Here is an 11,310-nt window from a genome sequence, read left to right on the forward strand (position 1 = left end):
CTTTGTAGCCCAGGCTGGCCTCGAACTCAGAAATCCGCCTGCCTCTGCCTCCCAAGTGCTGGGATTAAAGGCGTGCGCCACCACACCCGGCTGTCTTTTATTTTTTTAATACCTACTTTTCTCAACTACATTCCCTTGGTATCTGCACACCAATTTCCTGATCTGCTATTCTTTCTAAATTTCCCCCTTCCACACACACAGTAAAGGTTCCTGTCTCCTAGGTTCTAATCCCCTGGCTGACCTCCACCGCGCTCCTGGCTCAAGCAAGCACATAGACTTCACAAGCAGGCACCTGTCATTCTTGTCCTCCTGCTTGGCAAATGACACAGCCAGCAACAGTTCCCCAGTGCCGCTGGAGAAATGGCTCAGTTATTAAGAGCATTTACTGCCCTTGCAGAACTGGGTTGGGTTCCCAGCACCTAGTGGGACCTAACATTCTCCTCACACTGCAGGGATCACTAACACACAGTGGTGCACAAATACACATGGAGGCAAACACGCATATCAAGAAAAAGTTTTAGGGTCCTCAAGTTAGAAAGTCCTTTCACACACTGCCCTCCCCTGAGCACTGGTCCAAATCATCTAGTTCTCCCTGCCTTACTCTGTTAGTACTATCTGGAGTTCATCTATGCCCCCGATTTCAGCCTGCCTACACTAGCTGGCAGATTCACCAGAATTCATTCCCTCCTGGCTATCAAGATTGCAAAATGTTATCAGTCTACTCAAAAATTCTAAATTGGGCGTGGTGGCTCATGCCTTTAATCCCGGTGCATGGGAGGCAGAGGCAGGTAGATGGCTGAGTTCAAGTCCAGCCTGGACTACAGAGAGTCCCAGGGCTAAACAGAAACATTTTCAAAGTGAAAAAAAAAATCATATATAATGAAGCTCCAATCAGGCCTTCACTACTCAACTTTTATTCATAGTTCAAAGCTTAATTCAAATGCCATTCCCTTCACGGACCTTTAACTACGTCCCTTCAGTTAGCTGGATTCAGTGCATCAATGGTTCCTGACCACATCCTAGCCATCTTCATCGCTATCTTATTATTCTGGAATAACTTATCTGTGTGGTCCATTATCCCACCGAGAGCAACCACCACCGTGTCTGACCCGTCCATGGAGCTCATGCGTGTTGTATGGAAACAGCGACCCCCCACCCCCACCCCAACCTGCGAGGTCTGGCCCCTCGGGTCGACTGGGCACCTTCAGCCCTACCCACCTTCTCGAAGCGGTTCTGGTCCCAGGCATCATCATAACCAGCGTAGTTACCGGGAAAGTCCGTGGTGTGGACCTAGAGCCAACAGAAAGGGCAGTGTGGCCAGGCTCCACACCAGGCCTCTCCTTCCCCGTGCCGCCCTCATCCTTCCCGCGCCCCGATCTCTTACATTGCGAACCCCAAACTCTCCGAGAACCACGCGAGTCCGCATCTCCTCCACCGCCTGAGCCGCCGCCATCTTCCGCCACTCGCCGTAAGAGGAGGCGAGTCCGCGCCTGCGTCTCCGCAGCAACGCTCGGGCTCCCGCAATCTTGAATGTCGCGAGATCTTGCCCCGCCTCTGTCCACGTCCTTCACTTCCGGACGTCAAGTGGGGCCAAACATCCGGGTTTCTCCCTTCGGCGTCCCGGCGGATCCCCACCTTTCCCGGGCGGTCGCCCCTCTGAACCTCTCCCTCCCTCGGACCCGGGTCGCACGCTCATCCCACGCGCGCGAGCTCCAGCGACGGGAAGCCTCGAGGGACATGGCGACTCCGGCGGCGCCGGCCAGCGGCGTCCGAAATGGTGCTGGCCCGGAATGGGGAGGCTTCGAAGAAAACATCCAGGTATGGAGCGCGCCTGCTGCCAACAGCCCCGGGCTGGCGGCGTCCGGACGGTGGCTGCTGTTCTCTCTCGCGGGGCCTAGAGGTCGGCTCCGCTGCAACGCCGCCTGTCCACTTTGAGTCTTCCCGGGGAAGGGTGTAGCTCTTGTGCTGGCGTGAAAGGGACAAATTAGGGCTCCGGCGGGCCTCGGCTCTCTGTGCCCGACCGGGGCTCTGCAGGCGGGCTGAGAGGTCTGCCTGGATCAGACGTGGTGTGGGGGCTGGAGGCAAGGATCCACTGACACCCCCTAAAAATAGGCTTGTTTGAGAGTTGGGAATGGCAGATGGGCTCTTTTGCAACTCTTGGGAGCTTTGAGGTGGAAAGTAGGAAAACAACGTGGATTGAAAATAAATAGTAGGGTTTCCAGGACCACAAAAGTGTCGCGACCAAGAGTTGCCACCACTGAAAGAGTGGCAGTTCCAAGCCATATCCTCGGCAGTGAAAGAGCAAAGCCTCAAGCTGTCAGCTGAGTGGAGAACGGGGAGGATGCAATGGAAGGGCCCCTCACTCGGAGCCATTGTCTTCACAGGGTGGGGGTTCGGCTGTGATTGATATGGAGAACATGGACGATACCTCAGGCTCCAGCTTCGAGGACATGGGTGAGCTGCACCAGCGCCTGCGGGAGGAAGAAGTAGACGCTGATGCAGCTGCTGCAGAAGAAGAGGATGGGGAGTTCCTTGGCATGAAAGGCTTTAAGGGACAACTGAGCCGGCAGGTAGCAGATCAGGTAAGCCAATGGGGGAGAAAAAAAAAAGGGCCTATGCATGTCCTAAATTGATAGAGGTTTTCCACTTAGACCCACACGTAAATCTCGCCGAGACTGGGTAACAATCTAGAGCCGAGAGTTTCATTATACCCATTTCCCTTCAGATGTGGCAGGCAGGGAAGAGACAGGCTTCCAGGGCCTTCAGCTTGTACGCCAACATCGACATCCTCAGACCCTACTTTGATGTGGAGCCTGCCCAGGTCCGAAGCAGGTGAGGCGCCTTCTCTGAGCCATCTGTCCTCACATCTAGACCCTCATCCAGACTTCACTCAGACTCAGAGCTCTGAGCTCTGGTGGACTCCCCTACTTGCAACCCCATTACTGAACTGAACATGTTGTGAATACTTGGTGAAAGGTACAGTTGGCTAGGTACCCCTCAAGTGCGCTAACCCCTCTTCCTTCCTACCCTGCTTCCCTCCGCACCACCAGCCTTTAAACGGCACTCACTTTGTTCTCATCCCTCCCTCACCTGGACTCCTAGACAGTTCTCTCCTCTTCGGGTGGCTCTTGAAACTGCAGTGCATTCTTATTCCTGAGCTGGTCTCCCCAAACACCAACAGGTCCTCAAAAGCAGCTCTGCTGCCCTTATCCTCCACCCCCCACCCCACCCTCACCCCCAGCATCAGACAGACAGACCATGCACCTGAATACCAGAGCGTAGTCATTAACCTGCTTATCAAAAGGAGGATTCAATCCTGGCTTCATTCTTCATTCGTCCTCTAAGCAGAGCTGATAGAAAAGCTAGGGCCAGTGAGTGAGTATACACGGGTTCTTGGTCTGTGTGGAGCACTGTCCTGATGATACCTGATCTGTCAGTGAAGGTGGGGGTGGGGCTCAAAGGGGAAGGCTTACCAGAGGAAATAGTGTCCAAGAAACATTGCCAAAAACAAGAAAAACCTAAGTTACAGTAGCCATAGGTACAGGAAGAAATGATCCCTTTTTTTATTCTGTGTGAATTTTTAATACCAGTTCAAATATATTTTTCCAGAAAAATGCTCACTGCTTGGAATAGTAATGGAGAAGAGGCAGGAAGCGGATGCTTCCCTCATCCCTCAGTAGTTGTACAGTTCCTGGGGCTTCACGCCCATCTTCTGTAGGCCATGTAGGTCTAATCTGGTTCTCCAGGTTTACCACTCAGCTCAGTTTCAGAGGGCTGTCCTTCCACAAAGTGGTTTTGTCATCCCCTTTTTAGCCTCCCTCCTCCCATCCAGTGTGTCCTCTGGGCCAGCCCCATTCCTGGCAGTAGAGACGTGAGTTAGGATGTAGGCCCTGTCCCGCAGAACACGACATGGTGCTGCTTCACATCTCCTCTCCTCTTCTCCTCTCCTCTCCTCTCCTCTCCCAGGCTCCTGGAGTCCATGATCCCTATCAAGATGGTCAACTTCCCCCAGGTAAGGAGGGAAAGGCCACCAAGCTAAGCCTGGGTGTCATCAGAGCAGGGGAGGGAGGCCACCAAGCTAAGCCTGGCTGGCAGTCTCTAGTGAGCATGTTACTGTCCTGACAGAAAGTCGCGGGCGAGCTCTATGGACCTCTCATGCTGGTCTTCACACTGGTGGCCATCCTCCTGCATGGAATGAAGACTTCTGACACCATTATCGTAAGCAGGACACTGGCCTTAGGGGAGGCGGGTGGCTGGTGGAGGTGAGGCAGGGGTAGCCCTGTGCAAAAGGCCCTGGGTAAGGCTGAGGTCAGAAGTCTCTCAGCCTAAGCAGAGCTTTCACCCCACAGCGGGAGGGCACCCTCATGGGCACAGCCATAGGCACCTGCTTCGGATACTGGCTGGGTGTCTCGTCCTTCATTTATTTCCTTGCCTACCTGTGTAACGCCCAGATCACCATGCTACAGATGTTGGCACTGCTGGTAAGGAGCCGAGCCTGGGGGTGGCTGGGGGGTCTGCTGCACTCTGCCATCTGTGGACCTGGGGTGGGGGGACACCTGGGATGGAAGGAGCAGGGGGCAGACCGGGATAGGAGCAGCGAGCTAAAATACCCCACCTCGGGACCAAAGGCCTATGCAGCCCAAGTGACGGTGCTGTCTCTCTCTCCAGGGCTACGGCCTCTTCGGGCACTGCATAGTCCTGTTCATCACCTATAACATCCACCTTCATGCCCTTTTCTACCTCTTCTGGCTGCTGGTGGGTGGGCTCTCTACCCTGCGCATGGTAAGCTGAGCAGATTTTGCTGTCTGCCCCACAAAGAGCTCTAGAAGGATGCACTGACAGCTCTGCCCCAGGCTTGGAGTGTCTGCTCCATCCCTCACTTGACAGGGCCTTCTGAACTGTCTACCTGTGGCCCTAGGTGGCAGTGTTGGTGTCGCGGACTGTGGGCCCTACGCAGCGGCTGCTGCTCTGTGGCACGCTGGCTGCCCTGCACATGCTCTTCCTGCTCTATCTGCACTTCGCCTACCACAAAGTGGTAGAGGGTGAGTGGCGGGCTGCAGAGGGAGTGGGCTGGGTGAGCTGACCTGGGGGCCACTCATTCTCCATCCTTCCTCCTTTAGGGATCCTGGACACCCTGGAGGGCCCCAACATCCCACCCATGCAGAGGGTCCCCAGAGACATCCCTGCTGTGCTCCCTGCTGCCAGGCTGCCCGTCACTGTGGTCAATGCTACCGCCAAGGCAATAGCAGTGACTCTGCAGTCACATTGACCATCTCTGAAATCCTCGGCCTGCCCTGACCCCCAGCTCTGGGGCAGAGGAAGATTAAAGGACAGTACTGAGGATGTGTGTGCCGAGGTCTGCAGCCACCAGGCTGTGGCTGCCTAAACACCTGCTGGGCACCAGGCTTGGCTTCTGAAGGGCACAAGACCAGGAACTCACGGCTAGGACTGCAAGTCTCTGCAGCCAAGTGCAGAATATGGGTCAGCTCTTCTGAGGCCCTCACCCCCTTTCTCTCTCCTCCCCTCCTGTCCTAAATATAGACTTGGTAATTAAAATACTGATTGAAGTCTAGACCTGTAGCTCCTGTTGGCAGCCATCCTCCTGCCACCCGTTCTGATGCCCATTACTGCACCACAGAGCAATGGGTAGGCCAGCCCACAGTCCTCATGTATAAGTCTAGGCTGGCTGTCCTTTTGAGAGGCCAGGGCAACAATGACAAATTTCCACTTACATCATTACAAGGACCTTCTGCCCCTGGGCAATCATGAGAGAATGTCCCCATCGAGCTGACATTTGAAGCCAAGCATGGTCTTACAAGGCTTGATTTGTTTTTTTAAGTGTTAGTGACCAGCACCCTTTAACCTCCACTGAAGGAAATCCCGGCCACTTGTGGTGGTACTGTGGTGGTACATTCCTTTTCATCCCAGCAGGGTGCACAGGAACATGGATCTTCAAGGCCAACCCAGTCAACAGAGTTCCAAACCACTTAGGGCCACACAGTGAGACCCTGTTTCCAAAAAAAAAAAAAAAAAAAAAAAAAGGAATTCAGGCTGCTGGAGAGCCTGCTCAGTGGTTAAATGTAGGCGCTGTTCTTTGAGGGGACTAGACTTCCGTTCCCAGCATCCATGGGAAGCATCCATCTCACAGTTGCTTTTAGCTCCAGGTCCTCCAAGGACCTCAGGGTGCCTGCACTCACTGCACAGGCACATGCATTAACATAAAAATAAAACCTAGGGGTGGGGAGATGGCTCTGAGTGTACAGGCTTTCCCCTTGCAAAGACAAGGAGTCAGCTCAGTTCTCAGCATCCGTGGTGGGTGGGTCAGGGTTTCGTAACTTTAGCGCCCTCTTCTGGATTCTGCAGACACCGGCAAGCCTGAAGTGGTTAAATACAGTCAATAGGAGTAGGGCTGGGTGTTTTATTTTTTTATTTTCCCCCTGCCTGTGGGGTATAGGGGTGGGATAAGGTCTCCCTGTGTAGCTCTGCCTTTCCTGGAACTCACCAGGTAGACCAGAGATCCATCAGCCTCTCCACAAAAACTGAGATTAAAGGCACAGGTCTAGGTCTGGATCACTCTCTTTTGTTTTCATTTTTATTTTTTGAGACAGGGTTTCTCAGTGCAGCCCTTGCTGTCCTGGAAACTCACTCTGTAGACCAAGCTAGCCCGGAACTCAGTGACCCACCTGCCTCTGCCTCCTGAGATTGAAGGTGCGTGCCACCACACCCTCCTCTGACTCGCTTTTTTTTTTTTTTAAAGAATGGCACTTCCTCTGTCTACTCTACTGTCCTGTTGCACTAATGAAGCCCCCACTGCAATCAGAGATAAAACTCAGCTTCACTGTGGCGGCTTTACACGCCCCCACCCACCCACCCGATCCCACGGCTCTGGGATGAACGGACACCCTTTGATTTGGGCAACCCCACTTTCCTGTATGTTCAAAGGTGGTAGCCGGGGCGGTGGTGGTGCACGCCTTTAATCTCAGCACTTGGGAGGCAGAGGCAGACAGATTTCTGAGTTCGAGGCCAGCCTGGTCTACAAAGTGAGTTCCAGGACAGCTATACAGAGAAACCCTGTCTCAGAAAAAAATAAAGGTGGTTTTACTGCCCTACCCTAGGGATCCTGCCCCGTGCCACCGTATTGACCGGGAAGTCCCTGTGGACTGGAATCCCCACGCATGCTTCGCCACGCGTCACTGGGGTGTGGGGGGCGGAGCGCGAACGGATTACAGAGCCTATGGACTTCCAAGCAGGACTGATTGCGGGGTCTTGGTGAGTCTCCGGATTTAGACCTTAAGAATGGAGAAGCACCAGAGAATAAGTAAAAAGAGAACGAAGTGACATCAAAAGCTGTCTGAGCGTGACTTGCCTCCACCCTCCCCACGTGAGACTGCATCCTTCTACTTACTTCCCGCGCTGTCCGGCCCTCGGATCCTAATTCTTTGCCCTAAGACACGCATCGCGCGCCGGCCGCTTGGTCCATGCAAGGACGGGGGGGCGGGGCGAGGGCCAGTGACGCAACCGTTGCCATAGGAACTCGCCGCCTGCTCCGGCGCAGCAGCTGAAGCTGAGCTTCATCCCGCCCCGGCTGTCCCCGAGAGCCGTGCTGCCGGGCCCCAGGCCCGCAGAGCGGGCGCGGCCTCTTAAGCCGCGAGGGAGAGGACCAGCGCGGGGTGGCTGCAGCTCTGTCCCCGGCCGCCCCCGCCCCCGCCTCCCGCCGTTTCTCTTCCGCGCCTCTGCACCCAGGCCCGCGCCTGCTTTCGATCTCGCCGCGGCCGCCGTTGCCTCCGCCTCCGCCTCTGCCTCCGCTCCGGCCGCGACCCCAACCGGGACCGCGACCTGAATCCCCGCCCCGCCCCCGTCCGCCCCCGGGCCAACTTCTGCCCAGGCCGGGACACCGGCGGCAGCACCCCCGAGGCCCAGCCGTGGGGACCATGCTGCCTAGCTCCATTCAGATTTCGGGGGAGCCGCTGTCAGGCGCCGAGGTGCGGGACATCTGCCGCGGCCTGCGCGACAACGCGGTGCGCCTGCTCTCGCTGCGCGGCTGTCGCCTGTGCGACCGCGACTTCGGCCGTATCTGCCGGGCCCTAGCTGGAGCCACGTCCCTGGCGCAGCTCAACCTTAACCTGGGCGTCGTGTCTAGCCCCAGCCGCATCAAGCAGCTGGCAGAAGCGCTACGGACCAACCGCTCCATCCAGTCCCTCTTGTGAGTGTGTCCCCTCGCAAGGGGGTCCCGGCCACTGCACCCCTCTACACACCCTCTACCACCTCCTGTGTCTCCACATTACCTTTCCAGTACCTGTTTTCCCACCGCCCTACCTTCGCACATCCTCTTAATGCACATCTCGTCTCGGGGTCCACCACACCCTCCCAGAAACGAGCATCAGTTCTAGACTTTGACTTTGCTCCACATGCCAACCTTCAAAGAGCCCTGCCTACTAGGGAATGCTGCCCTCCCCACTCCACCCCAACCCCAAGTTACTTCATTGTGAAGGCCCTCGTTTCTGAGGAAGGGTCACCTCCCGTGGAGACTACCCGCTGAAGGATCTCAGAGGAGAATGAGCATGTGTGCCGGCTCCGCAGCCACTAGCCACACACCCCTCCCTGTGCAATGTTCTCATCAGTTCCTGCCCCAGAAACCAAATTCCCTTCCCATCGTATCCCTTCAAATCTAGGATTTCCATTCTTCCTTCCCATTCTTGTCTCGGGGAGGGGCAACTTTCCCAAATAGATAAGGCTGGTTATACATAATTAATCTCATCTCAACCTTCAGCCTACATGGGAGCCCACTGACAGATGCGGGACTGGCCTTGCTGAACCCAGCCCTGGCTCTCCACCCTGCCCTTGTGGCTCTTGACCTGGGGGACTGCATGTTGGGTGATGAAGCCATCAACCTCATCTGTGGCCTCCTCCCTCCAGACGGGGCCAAGTCTGGTGAGCAGGGCCCTACTGAGTGCATGGGCTAGTGTGACTGATGTAGGCTAAATGCCGAGAAGGGGGTGTGGCCCAGTGCCGAGAGCCGGGAGGGTGCAGTAAGAATGCCTTTTTACCCTTCTCAGGAAGGGAGATGCTTAGAAACTGAGCAGAGTGGAAACTGATCCAGGCAGGGGAGGCGTGAGTAGGTCCCTAACTGCTCTAGACTGCTGTGGTTGGGGGCAGAGTGGCTCCCTGCCACTAGGGTTACCCTATAGACACAGGGTTGAGAAGGACCACACCTTACCCATCCTGGATTCTCACTATGCTGCTGCTTAGGTCTGAAGGAGCTAACACTGAGCGCCAACCCTGGCATCACCCCCAAGGGTTGGAGCCGCCTCGCCATTGCTGTGGCCCACAGCTCCCAAGTCCGCGTCCTCAACCTGGACTACAACCCCCTGGGTGAGCTTAAGATCATTTCTCTCTCTCTCTCTCTTTGGTTTTTCGAGACAGGGTTTCTCTGTGTATGTAGCCCTGGCTGTCCTGGAACTCACTTTGTAGACCAGGCTTCTTCTCAGTGTTCACTGCCGCCCTACCCAATAGCCTCAGATCATCAGTTGCCATAGTAACAAGGGAGGGAGGATGAATGAAAGTGCCCAAGGATCTTGTAAGAGAACCATCCTTCATGATATCTGACCAACAGGTAGCTTTAAACTTTGGTCAGAATCTGGGTCTGACTTGCTTCATCTCACTTAAGATGCTGCGCCCTTTCTGTCCAGGCACTGGGTCCTGACCTGGAGCAAGGATTAACAGACCTCTGTTTTCCCAAGGTGACCATGTGGCAGGGATGCTGGCTGTAGCTGTGGCCTCAAGCCGTACCCTAGAAGTCCTAGACTTGGAGGGCACAGGGCTTACCAACCAGTCAGCTCAGGTGAGAAGCCATCATGTTTTGGAGACAAGCTAGGGTACAGGGTGAGTTATTGTCTGGGACATACCCGAGGCTGGCCTGTTTGGGTCCAAGGACTGCCTAAATCGTGTTGTTGTTTTAATTATTATTGTTAAGTTTTATAACTGCATATTTATTATTTTATGTGAATGACTGTTTTGCCTGTATGTCATTCATGCCTGTGACGGCCAGAAGGTGGTGTCAGATCCCCTGGAACTGGAGTTATGTGATAGGGGTGGTGGGAATTGAACCCTGGTCCTTAGGAAGAGCAGCCACTGCTCTTAGCCACTGAGACATCTCTTCTGGGTTTACTCTTTTTTGTGCACATCTCTCCTTTCCCAAGACTCTGCTGGACATGGTAGAAAATTACCCAACAGCTTTGCGGAGCCTGGTGTTGGCCGAGAACAGCATTAGCCCAGAGCTGCAACAGCAGATCTGTGACCTCCTGTCTGAGGGGGAGGAAGAGGAAGAGATGGCAGGAGGGGCTGCTGACACCCAGGAATGGGAGAGAGGGCGGGAGCCTACTGCCCACCAGCGGAGTGGCAGCTCCTGGATGTGCCCCAGTGGTAAGAACGTGGAGAGAAGATGAGTTCTTTCTGGAAGAGTTGGATAAGGGTGGTGGTGGTGGGATTTGTGATATCCACTAAGGAATGAGTGATGGCCTGAACATCCTTCTGCCCTTCCACAGATCCCAGGTCTCAGATGGTGCTAATGACATCAGGACTAGGGGACAGTCTGTTGGCTGAGACTGAGATGTGACTCTCCGCTTGGACTTCTGCACAGCATTGCATTTGTCTGCCCTCACTACCTTCCTCCACAGGGCAGGGAAAGGCCCTGGCTGGGGCTCTGGCAGCTCCTGGTAGTGGCACGAGGCTCTGGAAGCTGTCACTGGGCAACAGCCTTGAGGGGTGGCGGCGGGGACTTGAACCCAGGGTACTGACTTTGAACTTGTTGGCAGCTCTGGCTGCAACCCGCTGGCTCGGAACAGATTTTATAAACTCCACAACCTGACTTGCCGCTGTAGTCTCTGGGGATGGCCAATGGGAGGGACTGGCAACGCCACTCGTCAGCCTTAGGGCTGGTATCACCCCTACAGCTCAGATTCTGAAACCAGCCTAGGACTAGGGCCTGAGGTCCTGGGAATTCAGATACCTGAAGACAGAGGGAAGAGCTGGGCTGAACTGGACCTTCCTTCTTCTGGGAGACTTATTAGCCCCTGCAGTCACCTGTGCACCCCTCCTCCCTGTGCCTCGGGCTAAGGGAAGCCGGGCAGATGGGGTAATAATGGCTGAGACTAGGAAACTGTTGGACTAGAAACACTTGAGGGCTGGAGAGTTGCTCAGTAGTTGACATGAGACTCCACCTCTGGGGGCCCCTGGCCATAAGTGAGCATACTCACACAGCCCCCAAGTGTTCGCTAGGCATGATAGTGCACACCTTTAATCCCAGCACTC

At 55.2% G+C, this 11,310-nt stretch overlaps 3 protein-coding genes across 3 annotated transcripts in view; 2 read left to right on the plus strand and 1 right to left on the minus strand.

Moving 5' to 3' along the window:
* Window positions 1-1,542, minus strand: part of Polr1c (RNA polymerase I and III subunit C) — a 4,623-nt gene extending 3,081 nt beyond the window's left edge. The window contains exons 1-2 of the mRNA XM_021186568.2: window positions 1,385-1,542; window positions 1,183-1,290 (exon numbers count right to left, since the gene is read on the minus strand). Coding sequence (XP_021042227.1) covers window positions 1,183-1,290; window positions 1,385-1,453 — 177 coding nt within the window. The 5' untranslated portion in view covers window positions 1,454-1,542. The remainder of the gene's footprint in view (window positions 1-1,182; window positions 1,291-1,384) is intronic.
* A 23-nt stretch (window positions 1,543-1,565) lies between these two features.
* Window positions 1,566-5,572, plus strand: Yipf3 (Yip1 domain family member 3). The gene is made up of 9 exons (XM_021186567.2): window positions 1,566-1,818; window positions 2,385-2,582; window positions 2,726-2,832; window positions 3,967-4,012; window positions 4,126-4,218; window positions 4,350-4,481; window positions 4,669-4,782; window positions 4,919-5,042; window positions 5,121-5,572. The coding sequence occupies exons 1-9, from the start codon at window positions 1,738-1,740 to the stop codon at window positions 5,267-5,269; spliced, it is 1,044 nt and encodes a 347-aa protein (XP_021042226.1). The 5' UTR covers window positions 1,566-1,737; the 3' UTR covers window positions 5,270-5,572.
* Window positions 5,573-7,693: 2,121 nt separating this feature from the next.
* Window positions 7,694-10,855, plus strand: Lrrc73 (leucine rich repeat containing 73). Its single transcript, XM_021149459.2, has 6 exons — window positions 7,694-8,203; window positions 8,771-8,931; window positions 9,250-9,372; window positions 9,741-9,841; window positions 10,200-10,422; window positions 10,545-10,855. Exons 1-6 carry the CDS (start codon window positions 7,932-7,934, stop codon window positions 10,613-10,615), a joined length of 951 nt encoding a protein of 316 aa, XP_021005118.1. The 5' UTR covers window positions 7,694-7,931; the 3' UTR covers window positions 10,616-10,855.
* The last annotated feature ends 455 nt before the right edge of the window (window positions 10,856-11,310 follow it).

This window comes from Mus caroli, chromosome 17 (genome assembly GCF_900094665.2).
Source record: "Mus caroli chromosome 17, CAROLI_EIJ_v1.1, whole genome shotgun sequence".
NCBI classification, from domain to species: domain Eukaryota; kingdom Metazoa; phylum Chordata; class Mammalia; order Rodentia; family Muridae; genus Mus; species Mus caroli.